Below are 23,926 nucleotides of genomic sequence, written 5' to 3'. Positions count from 1 at the left end.
TGCTCGCTCGCTCTCTCGCTCTCTCTCGCTCTCTCTCTCTCCCTCTTGCGCTCTCTCTCGCTCTCTCTCTCTCTCTGCGCTCTCTCTCGCTCTCTCTCTCTCTCGCTCTCTCTCGCTCTCTCTCGCTCTCTCGCTCTCTCTCTCGCTCTCTCGCTCTCTCTCTCGCGCTCTCTCGCGCTCTCTCTCGCTCTCTCTCGCGCTCTCTCGCGCTCTCTCGCGCTCTCTCGCGCTCTCTCTCGCTCTCTCGCGCTCTCTCGCGCTCTCTCGCGCTCTCTCGCGCTCTCGCTCGCTCTCTCTCGCTCCCTCTTGCGCTCTCGCTCGCTCTCTCGCTCCCTCTTGCGCGCTCGCTCGCTCTCGCTCCCTCTTGCGCTCTCGCTCGCTCTCTCCCTCTTGCGCTCTCGCTCGCTCTCTCTCCCTCTTGCTCTCTCGCTCGCTCTCTCTCCCTCTTCTCGCTCGCTCTCTCTCCCTCTTGCGCTCTAGCTCGCTCTCTCTCCCTCTTGCGCTCTCGCTCGCTCTCTCTCCCTCTTGCGCTCTCGCTCGCTCTCTCTCCCTCTTGCTCACTCTCCCTCTCTTGCTCGCTCACTCGCTCCCCCATGTGCAGACTTTAAAAGGAAAGCATTGCAACAACAAAGGCGTCCATGTAAATCAGATTTAGCCTACATCAAGTGTTTGTCAACGTACGTGCATGTTAACTTTGCAGATGAAAGCAATTCCTCTGTGCCCATAGGAGAGTAGATAAGGTATGTGAACGAGATAATCCAGATCTCACAAGGCATACTTTATTATGGATAACCCTCAGACTCCATAACCTTTGATTGTGAAGTGAATGGGGGTGAAATAAGCCGGTGTATTTTGTACTGCCTTTTCCTCACAGGATGACAAGAGGCTGGAGGAAGATGACCCAATGAGCAAAAGACGAAGAAAGGGCAACTACTTAGAGGAGGTGTGTTTAGTAGCAACAAGTATATCTCTATCACGAGTATGGCTTTAGATGGCAATTTTAGTGTTGTTAAAGGGACTGCTCATTCATTTGGTCCTTTTATCTCCATGGCTGGTTATGTCTCCAGTTGTCCTGTCAGAGTGCCCCCCCTGCAGGTGAGGGCGGAGAGCAGAGTAAGGTGCGCTCCATGGCCACCCAGCTGCTGGCCAAGATTGAGGTGAATGCGGCGCCTGGCGGGTCCCTGCGCAATAAGGTGAGCAACTACTCTGACCAGAAGGGTCAACGGTATCGTCCCTGTACGCTGTGCTGCGTAGAGACGGTGACAAATATCCCAGTAATGCAGGTAACATGTATGGTTGCATACTGACTATACTCCATGTGCTCAGTGCTTATGGTTACTGTAAGACTCTTCAGTTCTAAACTCTCTATGTTGGCCCAACATACTACCGTTAAGACTGAATGTTCATGTTGTCCTTACGTTTCTTCTGATGGCTATCTGGTTTTAGAATCTTTACCACTGTACGAGTGCTTACCTGCAGTCTTCAAATGTTTATGAAATTAGATTTTCTTATTTAGGAGGAGGTTGTGCATTTTAAAACATGATACAGAAGAGAATACAGTATGATTTGCCTGTGAAACCCCTGGAAAGGACTGAGTGGCTGTTAGAATATTTGAACAGATAACCTGCTAACTAAATGCCTTAACATCTGATTATGGCGTTGAATGCCATGGAACACATGCAGTGCAATGGATGACTGCAGTGCAATGGATGACTGTAGTCTGTGGTTTTGAATGGTAGAACAGAAACCAATCATTCTGTACTGCTTTCTCTGATTTGTCCTATTCCTTCTGCTCTGTCCTGCTCCTCTTTCCCTTCCTGCATTCTCTGTCAGTCTGATTGGGATTCTGATTCAAGCCTTCCTTCATCTCCTTCTCTGGATATGATGGAAAGCCCCATCCCCCTCCTGCGCCCCAAGTGGCAGTTACAGTCAAATCACCCAAGCTGACCCAGGAATGATCAGCTACTGCGTTATAAACCCAATAATGTCTTTTAAAAATCCCCAACCCCCTAACCTATAGCCTACGATAACAAAATAATCAATGATTAAAAATCACCATAGTCTAGGACAAGAGTCTTTGAAAATACACCATTTTTACACCACTCACTGTAGACATTGATGACCATGGAGGTTTGTTCGCCCTCTACTGGCTAGAGGTCAATTCTTCTTTACACATTGCCTTGTGTGTCCGTCTGCTTTCAGCCTTCTATCTAAATGCGACTCTTAGAAAAGCCTGCAGCCGTGGCACAACCCACTCCCCTTGACATTCCAACATGGTCCTGGAGTCCTTCACAGGAGGATCAAAGACAGTCCTCTCCGCGCGCAGAGAGTGTGGATTCCACGCACCGAAACCCCAGACGATGTAGATTACCCAGAAGACCTCTCCTGGCCCCACAGGGATGAGACAGCGCCTAGAGAAGCTGGGGGACCAGATGAACCAGGTGACCATGAGCCCATGGTCTATCTGTCTGGACACAGCATGTCCGCTCCATTCACAGCCATACACTCACAGTAAAACAATGCTTGTGTGGGTAATGGATTGAAGCCCATTCAACATGTTAAATCCAATTCTGCCTTAGCCACAAAAGACAAGCAGACTGCGTAACACGCCAACAAAAAAAACAATGTTCAAAAGATACAAAATTGCTAAATGGTATTTTATACCCCACATCATCAACTTAACTGTTGATTATAATTGCTGTTCAGTATTTGTTTTTACTTATCCATTTCCTGCAGTTTGATTTTCACACTAGTTTTTTTTCCTTTACCCTTTTGCTGTTCTTCAGAAAAAAAAGTGCAAACCTTAACGACTAGGGAGTTTAACAGAAAGAGTGTAAAGGAGAGGGCTGTGCTCCTGCGTTCTACGTTCCCTGGGTCCGAGACTCCTCAAGTGAAAGAGTATAAAGGAGAGCGCTGTGCTCCTGCGTTCTATGTATAAAGGAGAGCGCTGTGCTCCTGCGTTCTATGTTTTCCGATACTCCTCAAGGAAAGAGGAGAGGGCTGTGCTCCTGCGCTATGTTCCTGACTCCTCAAGTGAAAGAGTATAAGGAGAGGGCTGTGCTCCTGCGTTCTATGTTCGAGACTCCTCAAGTGAAAGAGTATAAAGGAGAGGGCTGTGCTCCTGTTCTATGTTTCCTGCGTTCTATGTTCCCTGGGTCCGAGACTCCTCAAGTGAAAGAGTATAAAGGAGAGGGCTGTGCTCCTGCGTTCTATGTTCCCTGGGTTCGAGACTCCTCAAGTGAAAGAGTATAAAGGAGAGGGCTGTGCTCCTGCGTTCTACGTTCCCTGGGTCCGAGACTCCTCAAGTGAAAGAGTATAAAGGAGAGGGCTGTGCTCCTGCGTTCTACGTTCCCTGGGTCCGAGACTCCTCAAGTGAAAGAGTATAAAGGAGAGGGCTGTGCTCCTGCGTTCTACGTTCCCTGGGTCCGAGACTCCTCAAGTGAAAGAGTATAAAGGAGAGGGCTGTGCTCCTGCGTTCTACGTTCCCTGGGTCCGAGACTCCTCAAGTGAAAGAGTATAAAGGAGAGGGCTGTGCTCCTGCGTTCTATGTTCCCTGGGTCCGAGACTCCTCAAGTGAAAGAGTATAAGGTGAAAATGTTGTGCCGCCCCTCGCCTGCCTGCTTGTCTAACCTCGTCTAAGGAAATGAGGCACAGTAATGTTTGTGTCCTTGGACACGAGTTCTGTTTGACTGCCTCACTCTGTTTGGAATAATAAATTGTCACCAGTCAAACCTACTCACATTTACTGAGAGTAGCAACAGCTTGATAATCCCTTTTAAGTCCATTTAGTGGCAAAGATTTTTTCCTTGCACAATGTTTTGTTTCCATGGTGTTGCAGTTCTGAGAATTTCAGGTCAGGTGACCTCCCTCTGCATGATGATCGTGGTCTGTGAAGATACTAATGAGTGAATGTTCATATCTTCACTAGAAAAGATAAAGGTTGAGCTGTTGACATTTTCTCTGACTTATATTAAGTATCAAGGTGGGATGTGAAGGGTTAGATGTCTTGGAGATTTCTCAAATTTCTCAAGTGTTTTTCTACCAACTGATCTATCTACCTCTGCTCAGGAGCCCTCTGTCTCAAAAAGCACTTAAATCCACCCTGTCCCTGAACCCTATGCTCTTTCCTACTTCTCTTCTCCCAACATCTCCTGTGCACTATGACAAGGTAACGATGGCTACCGCTAGCAGCTCCTTGTTGTGCCCATGCAAAACTTAAAATATCAGCTCACTAGGACCGTGTTTGTTGGTTTTAGTGCAGTGGAAGTGCTGCATCAGGTAGACTCACTGAAAAGCCAATCAATCTGTTATTTTTATGCATTAGGGGGCGCTATTAAACATTTTGGTTGAAAAACATTCCCGTTTTAAACAAGATATTTTGTCACGAAAAGATGCTCGACTATGCATATAATTGACAGCTTTGGAAGGAAAACACTCTGATGTTTCCGAAACTGCAAAGATATTATCTGTGAGTGCCACAGAACTGATGCTACAGGCGAAACCAAGATGAAATTTCAAACTGGAAATGCCCCAGATTTTGGAGGCGCTATGTTCCAATGTCTCCTTATATGGCTGTGAATGCGCAAGGAATGAGCCTACACTTTCTGTCGTTTCCCCAAGGTGTCTGCAGCATTGTGACGTATTTGTAGTCATATCATTGGAAGATTGACTATAAGAGACTATATTTACCAGGTGTCCGCTTGGTGTCCTCCGTCGAAATTATTGCATAATCTCCAGCTGCATGCATTTTTCCATGTGGTTCAGAGGAGAAACCAAACTTCCACGAATGATATATCATCAACTAGATATGTGAAAATATGATATTATGGAGTTAATTTGGAAAAAAGTTTGGCGTTGTAATGACTGAATTTTCGGGGGGTTTTCTTAGCCAAACGTGATGAACAAAACGGAGCGATTTCTCCTACACAAATAATATGTTTGGAAAAACTGAACATTTGCTATCTAACTGAGAGTCTCCTCATTGAAAACATCCGAAGTTCTTCAAAGGTAAATGATTTTATTTGAATGCTTTTCTTGTTTTTGTGAAAATGTTGCCTGCTGAATGCTAGGCTTAATGCTATGCTAGCTATCAATACTCTTACACAAATGCTTGTTTTGCTATGGTTGAAAAGCATATTTTGAAAAACTGAGATGACAGTGTTGTTAACAAAAGACTAAGCTTGAGAGCCAATATATTTATTTCATTTCATTTGTGATTTTCATGAATAGTTAACGTTGCGTTATGCTAATGAGCTTGAGGCTATACTTAAGATCCCGGATACGGGATTGCTCGTCGCAAGAGGTTTTAAGAACAATTCTTATTTACAATGACGGCCTACCGGGGAACAGTGGGTTAACTGCCTTGTTCAGGGGCAGAACAACAGATTTTTCGGTTACTGGCCCAAGGCTCTAACCACTAGGCTACCTGCCACCCCAGAATGAAGCTTATGAACCTGACCTTATTAAAAGTCCACCGAACGGGTATCAGTAAACTTCGTCTGTCTGCTGTTGAAATGTAAGAATAGAAGAGACTGTCAGCTCACACTGACCATGTTTTATTTTGCTTTTAGTGCAATGGGAATGCTGAGACTAGAATTATTTGACCTGAGGGTTATCAAGCTGAACCCTTAGCCTGCCCAACGGGTATCAGTAAAAATGTGAAATGTAAGAATAGACAAAAGATTCTTTGAGTGTGAAGTCTATTAAATCAACTCACTCTTTTTCTGTGTTCTTATTGGTTTTAGTGCAATGAGAGTGCTGCACCAAGTAGAATGATTCAAAAAACAATTGTTTGATCTGAACGCTGTCCAGCTGAGGCCTCTCAGCCTGCCAAACAGGTAGCAGTAACAATTTCACTGTCTGCATGATTTCTGCTTCTCTGTTGTCTGAGTAGAAATGCATTAATCTATTTTCCTTGATCTATCCTTTCTTGATCCTTTCTTTCCCATCTCTCTTCCTCATTTTGTCTGTCTCTATGCTGCTCCCTCCCTCGACCTCTGACTGGGCTCTGTTTAGCGGACAGTTGGGAAGGTATCGTCTCGCATAGGTGCTAGGGCTGAAACTCTAGCCATCCTCTGAAACTGACCACAGGGCCTAATGCATCGCCGGTAAGCACAGTGTGACTAACGATTGTGTTTGTGCCAACACAGCCCAGTGGGAAAAAACGTCACAAGACACACACAAACAAAAGAAGGCTCTATATCTATTACCAGCCCAAGGCCTCTAATACCAACTTCAGGAGTGTTGGTAGCCATCTACACAACAACAAAGTCATGCCTACTGCTTCTGGATACTACATCTGTTACTAGTAGAAAATAGGGACTGTGTACTGTCAAGCATTCTGACCTGAATCTTGTGGTGAATTCTCCAGTCATGAGCCATGGTGTTTTGTGTAAAGGCCTCCAGGGGCCACTGGTCCTTCTGTAGCTCAGTTGGTAGAGCATGGTGCTTGTAACGCCAGGGTAGTGGGTTCGATCCCCGGGACCACCCATACGTAGAATGTATGCACACATGACTGTAAGTCGCTTTGGATAAAAGCGTCTGATAAATGGCATATATTACTGCGATGGGAACTCCATGCACTCATGTGGGTCTGTTCACACAGGGTTTTGCCCCACTTCAGGTCTTCAAGTCTAGAGCGGTAAACAGCATTTTGACACATTATGCAGGAAAGGCTAAATGCAAGCAAGTGCAGAGCCTTTCCAAGCTACCGTATTTGACTAGTTTTCTGCTATGGTCCAGAGAATTGTTGATTTCATCATCATGATCATCTCTCACTGCTGGGAAAATTCCCTACTAATTACACCTCAGGAATTAAGTTCCCATTTCATGAAATATTATTCAGTTTTTGTCTTCAAAATACCAGGGACCATTGAAAGGTATGACTTATTCCTCATGGCCTTATTACTAATTTGGTTAGGTTATATTGTACTTGGTGTTACCCTTCAGTCTGGATGGTTCTCTGAGGGCTCCCGAGTGGCGCAGCGGTCTAAGGCACTGCATCTCAGTGCTAGAGGTGTCACTACAGACCCTGGTTAGATTCCATGCTGAATCACAACCGGCTGTGATTGGGAGTCCCATAGGGCGGAGCACAATTTGCCCAGCGTCATCCAGGTTAGGGTTTGGCCGGGGTGGGCCGTCACTCTAGATAAGAATTTGTTCTTAATGGACTTGCTTAGTTTAATAAAGGTTAAATAAATAACTAAAATGATGAAATCCTCACTTGTCCTATCTCACTGCCTGCCTTAACATGTAACCCTAATGTGGATGTTAACTTAATAGGTGGTCATACCACCACCTAATACTGTACACTGCTAGAAGAAATGGTGCTATATAGAACCAAAAAGGTTTCGATGGCTCACTTTTTTACATGGCTCTCAACCGCACAGCTCCCTAATTTTTTGCAGGAGACGACTACGCTAACAGCTTGCCTATTCTGTTCTCTCCATATCCCTAACCTGCTGCTGTTGCCTGTGCTGTCTCCTCAGTGTGTTGGAAGGAAGGAGTTTCCTCAGAACTTTGGAGGCAGTGACATGTGTCACTTCTGCTCCAAGCGTGTGTATGTGATGGAGCGTCTCAGCGCTGAGGGCTACTTCTTCCACAGGGAGTGTTTCCGCTGTGACGTCTGCAGCTCCACACTACGCTTGGGCGGACATGCCTACAACTCCAAACAGGGTATGATCCTGACACACCCATATACCAACCTCTTTTTCCACCCGGGGGCAGAAGCCGTTTGTCAATTTATTTGATATTTAGTGACAACAGGCATGTGTTTTAGTATGTGATTTGATGTTTGTTTTACAGGCAAGTTTTATTGCAAGCTTCACTATTCTCAGCGCAAACCCAGGCTTCAAAGTTCAAGCAAGTTCCAGAGGAGAACGGTAAAACAGCTTTCAGTAACAGCCAAACAGTCATTTTTAATTGGGAATTATGATGTTATTTCTGATATTTTTTACATTTTATTTATGTGTTTAGTCACCACTTAGTCTGATATTTAAATGTTATGTTGTGCCTATCACACACAGAAGGAGCAGGGACATCTGACCTCTTCGCCGGACTGTAGTGACCCCAACTCAACCACGGGCAGCCTGCAGAGCCAGCCGCCAGGTACCCTGTGTTCCTTCCTTAGGAGAAGCCTACGCTGGCCGCTGCACGCTGGCCAATCAGTGTGTGGAATGCCCCACCGGCTGGCCTGCTGGGTGCATGGGGCAGTCAGTCAGACGGGGCGCCATCTCAGGGATCGCTCAGAGGACTACGGCTTCCTGTACGAGCTGCTGAGTTTGGGTCTGCCCCTACTGAGCATGCTGCATGAGCTCCTGGGCCAGATTTACATGGAGCCTGAACCCCAGCCCCAAGGCCCACTGCCCTGGGCCCAGTAGCGTCTAGGACTCAGGGCCAACCAGAGATGCAGTGCCTGGTGCCTCATGGACTTAATGCTGTGCTGTACTGTACTCTGACGCAAGTGCCTGAGCTACAGCAGTCTGCACAATGTCAAATGCTTTATGCAGATTCTAAAATGATCAATTTCAAGTCTTCTATTCTTTATTTTATTTTATGACAAACAAACTTCATGTTCGTGACAGTATTATACCAAGTGCGATGCATGGTCCTTAAAGGGATACTTTGGGGTTTTGGCAATGAAGTCCTTTATCCACTTTCCCCGTAGTCAGATTAACTTTTGGATACCGTTTTTATGTCTCCTTCCAATATGAAGGAAGTTCGAGGTAGTTACGCGAGCCAATGCTCCACTAGCATTAGCACAATGACTGGAAGCCTATGGAATCTTGAAATCATGCTAGCAGTTATCATAGACTTCCAGTCATTGTGCTAGATAGCAACTTCCTTCAAACTACAGAGACATAAAAATGGTATCCACGAGTTCTTCTGACTCTGGGGAAGTAGAAAAAGGGCCAAAATCCTTAATTATCCCATTAACATTGGACAACTTCATGCATCCTTTCAATTTCTTAATCTTTTATTTCAGTATTCCCAAGCTTAGTTTGGGTAAAATTATTTAAAAAATGTGTAATCCAAAAAGGATCCACTAAAAGCACTTGACTTCACTTGGCAGGACTGCTAAGGTTGTGTGTAGTGCCTGGTGTGCTTGTGTTTTGTGGAGTCTGTTGGACGGAGTCCTGCTTGTTTTTGAACTGCACTGCTATATTGCTCCTGTGAGGTGCGTAATGGAGATGGCAAACCGTATTTTTGCATCTCACTAGCTTTTTTTCTAAGATTATTCCGGATGTAATTTTGTTGCTATATTTTTGTTTTAGAATCTTTTTTCACACCATTATTTGGTCGATTTTTCTAATGCAGTTTAATGGGACACATTTTGATTGTAGATGAATCTGATAATGTAGCAAATTCTTCCAAAGAAAGAGTTTTTCTTTGAAATATTTAGGTATAGTTCTTTGCTTCTGTGCTGCTTGGATCACAAGACTTGGATTTGATGAACATTTTTGCACATATTCTAATATGCAAATGATCCCAGGAATGTTTGTTCTGAAGTGTTCTGAATCAATAGCTTGGTCTGGTAGTACAGTTATGACTGGTTTTCAAAAGGATTGCTAAGTGTTGCAACAAAGCTTTTATTTTATTTGTGATTCTTAATATTTTTAGGTCATGTTTTCCCTTCCATATTTCTCACATTTCATTCTTCTGTTTCAAATTCCATTACTGCAACCTATGATTGGTATCTTAAATAAATCCCACGGTACGCACACGCGCACAGCCTGTCACAGGCTGAATCATTATGGCAGGAAGGTGATGTCCTACTTGGGTCTCATGATCAATATTGTTGCTTTGCATTCGCTGCCTCCATTGCTCTTTGTGACCACTCCTTAACCATTCATGTTGAGAACGCAGCATGGGTCCTGTGTATGGCAACAGGTTCATTCCATTAGACACACATTTGTTCAATAATTGAGTATGTTTCAAAAGCCTTCCATTCTTCCAAGCTAACCCACTGAGACTTGCTGTTCTTTCTGACCTCTCTAACGCACAACGTGTTGAAGGTCTTGAGTTTTTGGCATGCAGTTTCTTCAAGTCTTTTTGTCTGCCCCATCTGATAATAACCTCCATTTCCACGTCTGTCCCCCTGTGATTCTCTGTTGCAGAAGGCGCTTATCATTCAGAAACCTTCTCAAGGACTCTCATGTTCCTCCTAACACAAAGCTGAGCTCATTGCTCATTTATTTTACCTTTATTTAACTAGGCAAGTCAGTTAAGAACAAAATCTTATTTTCAATGATTGCCTAGGAACAGTGGGTTAACTTCCTTGTTCAGGGCAGAACGACAGATTTGTACCTTGTCAGCTGGGGGATTCAAACTTGCAACCTTTCGGTTACTAGCCCAATGCTCTACCCGCTAGGCTACCCTGTCGCCCTCATGACAAGATCCTAGTTTTTTGGGGGCACAATTCTGCAAGTTTGCTCCAGAATATTTTGTTGTACATTTTAGTTGTTTATAAGATTTCATTTGCTATCTTGTATTTTTCCACAGTGAATAAACTGTTTTGATTTAATTTATGCTATTTAAGCTGTAAGTATAAATAAATGTATTTGATTACATAAGTTACTTGCTTCTTCCCATAATTTTTTAAAACAAATTAGCCAAATTTACCAACTTTTATAGATTTTTCAAATTAACAGCAGAATTAACAACTGAAATGTTCAATTTTGCAAAAAAATGTTTGCTGATTGGCACATTCCCACGCACTTAACCACACTTGAATTTCCCTGGACAGTATTGCTCAGCCCTGTTCATTCCCCAGTCGGTCATGTGTTTTTAGGGGGGACAGAGTGACACTTCTAGGGAGCAGTTCCTTTTATTTGATTTCCCCAAATAGCACGGTCACTTATTGTCACAACAAAAACCATACATTAGACCCAATGCAAAAGCGTCTCCACTATGAACTGAATTCAAATGATAGTAATATAATATTATTACACGCACCCTTTCACTTTATGGGTTTCTCTTTTTGGGTCTTTCTCATCTTTCTGTTTGGGTCATCGCTGGGTCATTTCTGGGTCAGAGTTTTTAAAAATGTTGTATTGGAATCCAAACACAATGTGACATCAACAGTATTATTTGGGTAATTGCCCTAAACTCATAATGATTCAGCACCTCAAGTGGGCTATTGTTTGTGTTGAAGCTGTGTTGCCTCAACAATTAGACCCACATCCATAACCATGGTATACTACACAACCTAACCAACCCATTCAGTTACTGATTCAGATGCAGAGCATGCCCAAAGCATTTACGTAGAATTCTAGATAATGTTTGTATAGGTTTTTCATTATGAAATGTACTCTCAAAAGAATCTATGAAACAATTATCAACATGGCTTCAGTTTGGTTCTGTGAGTAATCACTAGCATGAATGTTCACTTTTGTTCCATATCACATGGTTGGTGTTCCTTACATGTTGATTTATATTTTAACACAATGCTTTTACTAAGTCTCTCCATTTATACCTGTGTGTCTACAGATATATAGATCAGACTTTTATTGCATGCTGACTGCAAATGTATAAAGTAAGGTAGCATGTTGGCACTGTTATTTCCAAAGCAGTAATGCAGCCTGGTAGTGTGACCCAACCAGTTAGAGGCAGACACATTTACACATAGTAAGAGCAGTAGCTTTGTAACCATCCTAGCTGTCTCAGTTTGTTGGAGTACACTTAGTGTCATAAATAGCAATAATGTCGTATGTGAATTTGGCCTAATAAGATTTACATTTTCAGGACGTCACTACAGATGCACAGGTCTGATGAATGGACTGTACACCCGCATGGTGCCTGAGGTGGCCATGGGCACAGTGGACCTGCCTGACTCCAACAGGACGTGAGTCCACTACTACAGCACTACCCTCAATGTGTCCTTTGCCATTGCTCATTGTTTTTGTGTGTTGTCAATGTCTTTTTACAGTGCTGACTCGAAGAAACGGGCCAACTCCGATACATTTCTCAAACCACAAGATTCTGCACAGGAGAAGAAAGGTGTGAAGTCTCCCTGACATTCACCCACATGAGAAACACATTACTCTGATTTTCCCCTAGCTTCAGCCATACAGTTGAAGATGGAAGTTTACATATACTTAGGTTGGAGTCAATTAATCCACTCCACGCATTTCTTGTGGTCCTTCTGTAGCTCAGTTGGTAGAGCATGGCGCTTGTAACGCCAGGGTAGTGGGTTCAATTCCCGGGACCACCCATACGTAGAATGTATGCACACATGACTGTAAGTCGCTTTGGATAAAAGCGTCTGCTAAATGGCATATATTATTATTATTATTATTATTCTTGTTAACAAACTATAGTTTTGGCAAGTCGGTTAGGACATCTACTGTGTGCATGACACAAGTAATTTTTCCTACAATTGTTTAGAGATTATTTAATTTATAATTCACTGTATCACAATCCCAATGGGTCAGAAGTTTACATACACTAGTTTGACTGTGCCTTTAAACAGCTTGGAAAATTCCAGAAAAGTATGTAATGGCTTTAGAAGCTTCTAATTGACATAATTTGAGTCAATTGGAGGTGTACCTGTGGCTATATTTCAAGACTTACCTTCAAACTCAGTGGCTCTTTGCTTGACATCATTGGAAAATCAAAATAAATCAGCCAAGACTCGTTCATCCTGGAACAATTTCCAAATGCCTTAAGGTACCACGTTCATCTGTACAAACAATAGTACACAAGTATAAACATCATGGGACCATGTAGCCGTCATACCGCTCAGGAAGGAGACTCGTTCTGTCTCCTAGAGATGAACGTACTTTGGTGCGAAAAGTGCAAATCAATCCCAGAACAACAGCAAAGGACCTTGAGAAGATGCTGGAGGAACCGGTACAAAAGTATTTATATCCACAGTAAAACTAGTCCTATATCGACATAACCTGAAAGGCAACTCAGCAAGGAAGAAGCCACTGCTCCAAAACCGGCATAAAAAAGCCAGACTATGGTTTGCAATTGCACATGGGGACAAAGATTGTACTTTTTGGAGAAATGTCCTCTGGTCTGATGAAACAAAAAAACAACTGTTTGGCCATAATGACCATTGTTATGTTTGGAGGAAAAGGGGAGGCTTGCAACCCGAAGAACACCATCCCAACCGTGAAGCACGGGGGTGGCAGCATCATGTTGTGGGGGTGCTTTGCTGCAGGAGGGACTGGTGTACTTCACAAAATGGATGGCATCACGAGGAAAGAAAATTATGTTGATATAATCCAAGATGGCATAGCAGTCAGACGTACTTTGTCCTCGTCTTGTCACGTGTATATATATATATATTTTGTACATCTTTCTTCGCATATCTTTCATATTTTCTTTTCCAAAAAATCTACTTCAAAACACTCAGACCAGATCATACTGGACCTATTTTTCTCTCCATATCCCTGGATTTCAACCGAAAACTCTGGACATTTACACCTGGATCTCGCAGCTAGCTAGCTGCTATCCGTGTGACTATTGGCTTTCGTCGATTCCGGAGCAAACATAAATTATTCCGGAGCTAGCCAGCTGAAGAGTTCCATCAGCCACTCCTGGGCTACAATCACCTATCAGCCGAAATTGTAGCCTGTTAAACCTCTCTTTCGTATCGTCTGAGATTCCCAAAGATTGGAAAGCAGCTGCAGTCATCCCCTCTTCAAAGGGGGGACACTCTTGACCCAAACTGCTACAGACTTATATCTATCCTACCCTGCCTTTCTAAGGTCTTTGAACAAACAGATTACCAACCATTTTGAATCCCACCATACCTTCTCCGCTATGCAATCTGGTTTCAGAGCTGGTCATGGGTGCACCTCAGCCATGCTCAAGGTCCTAAACAATATCTTAACCGCCATCGATAAGAAACAATACTGTGCAGCCGTATTCATTGACCTGACCAAGGCTTTCGACTCTGTCAATCACCACATTCTTATTGGCAGACTCGATAGCCTTGGTTTCTCAAATGATTGCCTCGCCTGGTTCACCAACTACTTCTCTGATAGAGTTCAGTGTGTCAAATCAGAGGGCCTGTTGTCCAGGCCTCTCGCAGTATCTATGGGGGTGCAACAGGGTTCAATTCTTGGGCTGACTCTTTTCTCTGTGTACTTCAATGATGTCGCTCTTGCTGATGGTGATTCTCTGATCCACCTCTATGCAGACGACACCATTCTGTATATTTCTGGCCCTTCTTTGGACACTGTTAACAACTCTCCAGATGAGCTCCAATGCCATACAACTCTCCTTCCGTGGCCTCCAACTGCTCTTAAATGCAAGTAAAACTAAATGCATGCTCTTGTACCGATCGCTGCCTGCACCTGCCCGCCCGTCCAACATCACTACTCTGGACGGTTCTGAATATGTGGACAACTACAAATACCTAGGTGTCTGGTTAGACTGTAAACTCTCCTTCCAGACTCATATTAAACATCTTCAATCCAAAGTTAAATCTAGAATTAGCTTCCTATTTCGCAACAAAGCATCCTTCACTCATGCTGCCAAACATACCCTTGTAAAACTGACCATCCTACTGATCCTCGAGTTCGGCGATGTCATTTACAAAATAGCCTCCAATACCCTACTCAATAAATTGGATGCAGTCTATCAGTGTCATCTGTTTTGTCACCAAAGCCCCATATACTTCCCATCACTGCGACCTGTACACTCTCGTTTGCTGGCCCTCGCTTCATACTCGTCACCAAACCCACTGGCTCCAGGTCATCTACAAGACCCTGCTAGGTAAAGTCCCCTATCTCAGCTCACTGGTCACCATATCAGAACTCACCTGTAGCACCCGCTCCAGCAGGTATACAGTGCCTTGCGAAAGTATTCGGCCCCCTTGAACTTTGCGACCTTATGCCACATTTCAGGCTTCAAACATAAAGATATAAAACTGTATTTTTTTGTGAAGAATCAACAACAAGTGGGATACAATCATGAAGTGGAACGACATTTATTGGATATTTCAAACTTTTTTAACAAATCAAAAACTGAAAAATTGGGCGTGCAAAATTATTCAGCCCCTTTACTTTTAGTGCAGCAAACTCTCTCCAGAAGTTCAGTGAGGATCTCTGAATGATCCAATGTTGACCTAAATGACTAATGATGATAAATACAATCCACCTGTGTGTAATCATGTCTCCGTATAAATGCACCTGCACTGTGATAGTCTCAGAGGTCCGTTAAAAGCGCAGAGAGCATCATGAAGAACAAGGAACACACCAGGCAGGTCCGAGATACTGTTGTGAAGAAGTTTTAAAGCCGGATTTGGATACAAAAATATTTCCCAAGCTTTAAACATCCCAAGGAGCACTGTGCAAGCGATAATATTGAAATGGAAGACCACTGCAAATCTACCAAGACCTGGCAGTCCCTCTAAAATTTCAGCTCATACAAGGAGAAGACTGATCAGAGATGCAGCCAAGAGGCCCATGATCACTCTGGATGAACTGCAGAGATCTACAGCTGAGGTGGGAGACTCTGTCCATAGGACAACAATCAGTCGTGTATTGCACAAATCTGGCCTTTATGGAAGAGTGGCAAGAAGAAAGCCATTTCTTAAAGATATCCATAAAAAGTGTCGTTTAAAGTTTGCCACAAGCCACCTGGGAGACACACCAAACATGTGGAAGAAGGTGCTCTGGTCAGATGAAACCAAAATTGAACTTTTTGGCAACAATGCAAAACGTTATGTTTGGCGTAAAAGCAACACAGCTCATCACCCTGAACCCACCATCCCCACTGTCAAACATGGTGGTGGCAGCATCATGGTTTGGGCCTGCTTTTCTTCAGCAGGGACAGGTGAAGATGGTTCAAATTGATGGGAAGATGGATGGAGCCAAATACAGGACCATTCTGGAAGAAAACCTGATGGAGTCTGCAAAAGACCTGAGACTGGGACGGAGATTTGTCTTCCAACAAGACAATGATCCAAAACATAAAGCAAAATCTACAATGGAATGGTTCAAAAATAAACATATCCAGGTGTTAGAATGGCCAAGTCAAAGTCCAGACCTGAATCCAATCGAGAATCTGTGGAAAGAACTGAAAACTGCTGTTCACAAATGCTCTCCATCCAACCTCACTGAGCTCGAGCTGTTTTGCAAGGAGGAATGGGAAAAAATTTCAGTCTCTCGATGTGCAAAACTCATAGAGACATACCCCAAGCGACTTACAGCTGTAATCGCAGCAAAAGGTGGCAATACAAAGTATTAACTTAAGGGGGCTGAATAATTTTGCACGCCCAATTTTTCAGTTTTTGATTTGTTAAAGTTTGAAATATCCAATAAATGTTGTTCCACTTCATGATTGTGTCCCACTTGTTGTTGATACTTCACAAAAAAATACAGATTTATATCTTTATGTTTGAAGCCTGAAATGTGGCAAAAGGTTGCAAAGTTCAAGGGGGCCGAATACTTTCGCAAGGCACTGTATCTCTCTGGTCACCCCCAAAACCAGTTCTTCCTTTGGCCGCCTCTCCTTCCAGTTCTCTGCTGCCACTGACTGGAACGAACTACAAAAATCTCGTAAACTGGAAACCCTTATCTCCCTCACTAACTTTAAGCACCAGCTGACAGGGCAGCTCACAGATTACTGCACCTGTACATAGCGCATCTATAATTTAGCCCAAACAACTACCTCTTCCCCCTACTGTATTTATTTATTTATTTATTTATTCTCCTTTGCACCCCATTATTTCTATCTCTACTTTGCACTTTCTTCCACTGCAAATCTACCATTCCAGTGTTTTACTTGCTATATTGTATTTACTTTGCCATCACAGCCTTTTTTTTTGCCTTTACCTCCCTTATCTCACCTCATTTGCTCACATTGTATATAGACTTATTTTGAAAATGAGAACTTGTTCTCAACTTGCCTAACTGGTTAAATAAAGGTTAAATATATATATATTTTTAAAATGTGGATATATTGAAGCAACATCTCAAGACATCAGTCAGGAATTTAAAGCTTGGTCGCAAATGTGTCTTCTGAATGGACAATGACCCCAAGCATACTTCCAAAGTTGTGGCAAAATGGCTTAAGGACAACAAAGTCAAGGTATTGGAGTGGCCATCACAAAGCCCTGACCTCAATCCTATAGAAAATTTGTGGGCGGAACTGAAAAAGCGTGTGCGAGCAAGGAGGCCTACAAACCTGACTCCATTACACCAGCTCTGTCAGGAGGAATGGGACAAAATTCACCCAATTTATTGTGTGAAGCTTGTGGAAGGCTCCCCGAAATGTTTGACCCAAGGTCAACAATTTAAAGGCAATGCTACCAAATGCTAATTGAGTGTATGTAAACTTCTGATCCACTGGGAATGTGATGAAAAAGAAATTAAAGCTGAAATAAATCATTCGTTCTAGTATTATTCTGACATTTCACATTTTTAAAATGGTGGTGATCCTAACTGACCTAAGACATGGAATTTTTACTAGGATTAAATGTCAGGAATTGTGAAAAACTGAGTTTAAATGTATTTGGTTAAGGTGTATGTAAACTTCCGACTTCAACTGTAGATATTTCCCTGTTCTCGCCGCCAACAGCATTGGCCTTGTAGCAGCCTAACTTCTCTCCCAGCATCATTACAGGCATCAGTCTGGATGTCTAGAGCGTGTAGGATATGATTCCATCCATATAGCTATGTAGACTTTGTTTATTAGGGTCTGAGGGAGTGAGTGATTTAGGAGCAGCCTGCCGTCCTCTGTTTCCCCTTGTGTGAGATCCCAGTCCTCCAGTTAAGGCTCTGAAATCTGGGTGGGGCAGACGAAGCCATTCTCCCACATTAAATGATTATTTGTCTTGGCATGGGGAGCGCTGAGCACTGGGACTGGCCTGAACATTCTGTCCGGCTGCACAGCTAGGGCTGTCTACTGGCTGTCAATAGGCCACAGCTGTTCTGTTCTCCACGCCTCATTTGCTAGGCTCAGTTGAAAGGTGTGCGACGCCACCCCATGGCTGAATGGTAGTTGCCTAGCACCCTAAAACTGTATAGAGACCTCTCATTCTCTTATATAACTTGTAAATGTAGAACTATAGTTTATCATTGTTTGACAGATATCCAGTTCAAATGTGTTGCCACAGTAGTTGACACAGATCAATAGTGTATGTGTTGTGATACGGGTTTTGTCCACTCTCCCTGCAGAACATTCCAGTACCAAGTCATCCCTCCCATCTGGGAACAGCAGATGGAAGAGGAAGATCCGTGCTAGTGAGTAGACCACTCTGCTGTTGATTATCTGACAGGACGGATATAAGGATCATGTCTATATCACCTCCTTATCCTCCTACAGGCATTTCACCCCTTCTTATTCCCTGCTGTGGTGTTACTAGCTCTGATATTTGTGTTTTGTAAAAGTGTTAGAATGTTCACTGCAATGCATAGAGAGCTGTTGCAGCTGGGGCCTATTGTGCTCTGGTAATGTACTTCATTAATAATCCCAATGAGAAAAAATGACAGTACACTGACTGATGGTTTTGAAGTATTGCGTGAGAATCTTGAGTTAAATGAAATATTTAAAAGCTGAAGTGAAATCTCACACACACACTAGAGGGAGCTGGTGTTCTCTGGGAAGAATATGTTTCATTTTTGTGTTGGTCTAGAGTTGTCTACAATTTAATTAGATTTGTGTTTGGACAAGGTTACTTTTTGGGATAGACCGCATTATAACTGCTCTCTTGCTGATAAAACATGATTCTGGTTACTTCAACTCTATCGAACTGTAAAGATTTTACATACGCTATTTGATCATTCATGCGTAATGACCCTTATTATACACAATGACAACACAGGTTGTTTGTGCATGTAGTGTGTGTTAATGAGCATGTATCTGAGGAGCGTGTTAAGTCTGATCTACCAATTTCAGTTTAATCCACCAGAAAAGACAAAACAAATATTATGGTAAAACTCAAATATACAATATTTTTTATTTTTTTAAACATCATTTTAGGAAGATTCTTTTTAAAAACTGAAATCTTTGTAAATGGGACTGATGGAGTTAGTGCATTCAGTCAGACCCCTTGACTTTTTCCATAATTTGTTACGTTACAGCCTTATTCTAAAATTGATTAAATCGTCCCCCCCCATCGTTCTACATACACTAGCCCATAATGACAAAGCAAAAACAAGTTTTTAGAATTGTTGGCAAAAAACAAATTACATTTACAAAAGTATTCAGACCCTTTACTCAGTACTTTGTTGAAGCACCTTTGGCAGCGATTACAGCCTCGAGTGTTCTTGGGTATGACGCCACAAACTTGGAACACCTGTTTCCGGAGGTTCTCCCATTCTCTGCAGATCCTCTCAACTGTATGCTCTCATTGGCTGACCCTCACTACATATTCATCGCCAAACCCACTGGCTCCAGGTCATCTATAAGTCTTTGCTAGGTAAAGCTCCGCCTGATCTCAGCTCACTGGTCACTATAGCAACACCCACCCGTAGCACGTGCTCCAGCAGGTATATTTCACTGGTCATCCCCAAAGCAAACACTTCCTTTGGCTGCCTTTCCTTCCAGTTCTCTGCTGCCAATGACTGAAACAAATTGCAAAAATCACTGAAGCTGGAGACTTATCTCCCACTTTAAGCATCAGCTGTCAGAGCAGCTTACCGATCATTGTATCTGTACTCAGCCAATCTGTAAATAGCACACCCAACTACCTCATCCCCATATGATTTATCATCTTGCTCTTTTGCACCCCAGTATCTCTACTTGCACATCATCAAGCATCTTTCTGTTAATCTTTCCCTCAATCCTGACTAGTCTCCCAGTCGCTGCTGCGGAATAACATCCCCACCGCATGATGCTGCCACCACTGTGCTTCACCTTACCGATGGTGCCATGTTGCCTCCAGACGTGACACTAGGTATTCAGGTCAAAGAGTTTAGTCTTGGTTTCATCAGACCAGATCATCTTGTTTAGGTGCTTTTGGGCTTTTTACTGAGGAGTGGCTTCCGTCTGGCCTCTCTACCATAAAGGCCTGATTTGATGGAGTGCTGCAAAGATGGTTGTCCTTCTGGAAGGTTCTCCCATCTCCACAGAGAAACTCACAGTGACCATTGGGTTCTTGGTCACCTCCCTGACCAAGGCCCTTCTCACCTGATTGCTTCATTTGGCCGGGCGGCCAGCTCTAGGAAGAGTCTTGGTGGTTCCAAACTTCAATGTTAGAATGGTGGAGCCCACTGTGTTCTTGGGGACCTTCAATGATGCAGAAATGTTTTGGTAGCCTTCCCCAGATCTGTGCCTCGACACAATCCTGTCTCTGAGCTCTACGGACAATTCCTTCATCCTCATGGCTTGGTTTTTGCACTGTCAACTGTGGGACCTTATATAGACAGGTATGTGCCTTTCCAAATCATGTCCATTCAATTGAATTTACCACAGGTAGAAACATCTCAAGGATGATCAATGGAAATGGGATGCACCTGATCTCAATTTCAAATATCATAAGTGTCTGAATACTTATGTTAATTTTTATAAATGTGCTAAAATGTCTAAACCTGTTTTTGCTTTGTCATTATGGGGTATTGTGTGTAGATTGATAAAGAAACAACAATTTAACCATTTCAGAATAAGGCTGTAACGTAACAAATATGCAAAAAGTGAAAGATCTGGAATACTTTCCGAATGCACTGTATCTCACACATGCAGCTAACAAAATACATGGAAAAGTCTGCTCTACCCAAAATTACAACCAACTAAATGCAGCATTACTGCAACAAATGGAAGAGGGAAGGGGGAGAAGGAACTTGTCTGGCCGCATTAAAGACCAAAATTGGTTAAGGAAAATTGTGATAAATGAAAAAATATACCAGTTTCATTTCAGGACCCAAAAAAATGACCGCTATGTCATATAGATTGCAAAATAGTTGGGAAACATTTTTTGATGTACCAATTCCATGCCACATGGTTTATGACCTGATTCCCAAAACATCTGATTCAGAACTTTTTTCAATTTGAAATTATTATACAAAATTCTTGCAACCAATAGAATTTTGTGTGTATACATACATACATGCATACATGCATACATACATACATACATACATACATACATACATACATACATACATACATACATACATACATACATACATACATACATACATACACACACGTCCCAACTCACACACACGTCCCAACTCACACACACGTCCCAACTCACACACACGTCCCAACTCACACACACGTCCCAACTCACACACACGTCCCAACTCACACACACGTCCCAACTCACACACACGTCCCAACTCACACACACGTCCCAACTCTGGTACTGTCCATACATAGCTTGTTTTTGGTCACAGGTTCAGGAATGGCTGAAGAATTGCAACATTTACCTGGAGCTAACTGCAAATAGCACTGCCGGGTGATTTGAAAAATCATAGTCAATTGCTCAATAATATAATACTCTTAAAAAAAAAAAAAAATTGTAAGTACAATCTTTAGAAACTATGAGAATAGCAAGGTTCAGAACTTTTGTGAAACATAACAGCACAGTTAAAAATATATGTCAAATAAACACCAAAACTGGATATGGTTCAAAGATGGATGGGACGGGTTGGACAAAGTAACCAATGTAAAATGTAAATAGGTTCAGAACTTCAAACAGTACAGTTAAAAATATATGGCAAATGGGATGGTCATCAGAAGTAGATGGGAGGGGTTGAGGGTAGCTGAAGGATGGGACTAAAAACAAACAAAAGATAACCATTGTAATATATACTGTCTGTGTTTATTTATAAAGTATGTTTCAGCTGGAAGTTGAAGCCTAAATGTTGTTGTTCATTAATTTACTCCAATTAGGGGAAACTAATAAAGGAAAATATATACAAATAAAAAAGGTGTGTATGTATATATATTTAAAACACACACACACAAGCTGGTGAATTGGGCAATGACGCAGACATTTACATTGATGGAAGCCACAATCTGTCTGCAATATTAAAGTCTGACCTACAGTAGTTGCATGAGCTCTGATCAAGCATGTTGTCTGTTGTACTCTACTCCTTCAGCTCTCCCTCTCATCCTGGTGAGGCACTTCTCACGTGAAAAAGCTGCAGAAAAAGAGGAGCCCAACATTGAAGAGGCCAACTCTGATTTTGAGGAGATTGAACCACTGGTAAAGCACAATATTCAAACAGATACTCAACCATTTCCTGTGATATATAAACATTCACATATTGCAACTGAGCAATAAAACAGGACTTTGTCTTTGTTCAGCAGGTCTCCCATGATGGTCCTAAACCACCTGCAGATTCTCAGAATCAGAGTTCATCGATGGGTAAAGAAGAGTGCCCGGTCACAAAAGTGCCCCAGCTGGAGGAAGCAGTCGGCCGTAAGAAAAGGCTGACACTGTCCCTGTCTGAGAGAGAGAAACTCCTGGACTGGAACCTGGCTACTCGAGAGGAGGCCCGAGGCCCTGGAGGAGGAGATCCTTCCACACATCCCAAACCTGGGGACCAGATCCCCCCGAAAGACCTATTGCCTCGGGTAGAGGCAGAACCAGTCCCAGCTCAGCCCCAGCCAGCTCAGCCCCAGCCAGTTCCGTCTGCATTCCAGGTGTGGGCCAATGCTTTCAGGAGGTCTTTTGGAGTATCAAGGACAACAACAGACTCCAACTTGGTTGTCACCAGGAGGAAAAACAACAGTCCCACCAAGCGTAGGCCTCTGTCTGATGGAGCCTTCAGCTTTAGCTCCCTGTTTGGGGATACCGCCCAAAGCCAGGAGGCCCAAACAGTGGAAGTGGGGCCGAAGAGCCAGCCATCCCCACATCCACTCAAGGCCTCCATGGGTGACAGACCCACAGACCTGCCCACGCTACTGGAACAGGTCTCCCTAGGCAGCAACAAGTCTGTAGGATCCTTCACCACAGACGACATGGCTTCACTGCCGCCCAGGAAGCTAAACTTTTTCTCCTCCCTGAGGCTGAAGAAGAGGGGGGGACCGGAGAGCGTGGGAGTGGGGGGTCAGGAGAAGGACATCAGGACCATCCTGTCCAACATCAGGAACCAAGGTCAGGGGTTAGGACTCAAGCGAGGATGTGATGAGAGTTATGTTATATGCTTCTACTCCCTTGTCATCGTTGAATTTCACATGGAGCTAGTAAATGCTAAAATGCTATTAATTCAGTACATGCTATAAATGAGAAGATTACTATAGTAGCCTATACTTAGTGTTTTAATGTAAATAACATAGTTGAAGTGCGCGTACAACTATTTTCTACAGTTTTTGACCACTGCTTCAGTCTGTGCTCATGTTCCCTTATCTATACACAGCCTCCAGCAAACAGCAGAAAGATGTGTCCGACTCCTCAAGTGACGATGAGCACGTCCCAGCCAAACAGAAGGTAAGGGCCCTGTTCCAAAACTCTTACATGCATCAATCCTTCCTACCATCACTGACAATGTATGGGTCTAATCCTGAATGCTTATTGGTTAAAACCGCATTCCAGCCTGTGTCTATTCCACAAGTTACCACCGGCTTAATTTGTGACGTTAAAATGCCTATTTACAGTACTCTGTTGCGTATTCAGATGGAATCCACTGTCGCATCAGCCCAGCCAGGCAATGTATTAACTTGATCTCCACTATTAAAAGCATTTAGAAATTATCTTACATTTCTTTTTGATTAACATTTAGTTTTCAACAGCGGAGATTTGTATAAACCTTGCCGTCTGTCTCCGATATTTGCAACAGCGTTTCTCAGCCAGTTGAAATCATGAATCGGCTGGCATCATTTTTATGGATATATATATACAAAGAAATATTCATTGAAAAAAGGTCAAACGAAACAAAGTGCAGCTAATTTGCAGTCTAGTTTCAAGTTTGAAGTGACTGTGTTGTTGGCTAGTTCCTCTGAACAACAATGCACTGACGAAAGAGCACATTTTCTATGCAAGGCGAAATCGCGCCTCTTTACTTCATTGTTATGGATG

General features: G+C 43.0%; 1 protein-coding gene across 2 annotated transcripts in view; it reads left to right on the top strand.

Moving 5' to 3' along the window:
• mical2b (microtubule associated monooxygenase, calponin and LIM domain containing 2b) overlaps positions 1–23,926 on the top strand; it is a 99,441-nt gene that overhangs the window by 60,013 nt on the left and 15,502 nt on the right. Inside the window, exons 15-25 of one of the 2 annotated variants that reach the window (XM_052466111.1) lie at positions 875–943; positions 1,068–1,193; positions 7,488–7,674; positions 7,804–7,880; positions 8,025–8,106; positions 11,743–11,842; positions 11,927–11,997; positions 18,135–18,200; positions 22,005–22,111; positions 22,216–23,005; positions 23,268–23,338. In XM_052466111.1, coding sequence (XP_052322071.1) covers positions 875–943; positions 1,068–1,193; positions 7,488–7,674; positions 7,804–7,880; positions 8,025–8,106; positions 11,743–11,842; positions 11,927–11,997; positions 18,135–18,200; positions 22,005–22,111; positions 22,216–23,005; positions 23,268–23,338 — 1,746 coding nt within the window. Of the gene's footprint in view, positions 1–874; positions 944–1,067; positions 1,194–7,487; positions 7,675–7,803; positions 7,881–8,024; positions 8,107–11,742; positions 11,843–11,926; positions 11,998–18,134; positions 18,201–22,004; positions 22,112–22,212; positions 23,006–23,267; positions 23,339–23,926 lie in introns of both variants that reach the window. The other variant, XM_052466110.1, reaches the window with a different exon arrangement.

Source organism: Oncorhynchus keta, chromosome 17, assembly GCF_023373465.1.
Source record: "Oncorhynchus keta strain PuntledgeMale-10-30-2019 chromosome 17, Oket_V2, whole genome shotgun sequence".
In the NCBI taxonomy this organism is placed as follows: domain Eukaryota; kingdom Metazoa; phylum Chordata; class Actinopteri; order Salmoniformes; family Salmonidae; genus Oncorhynchus; species Oncorhynchus keta.
The sequence above is the reverse complement of the archived record's forward strand: the minus strand, read 5'-3'. Positions and strand labels throughout refer to the sequence as shown.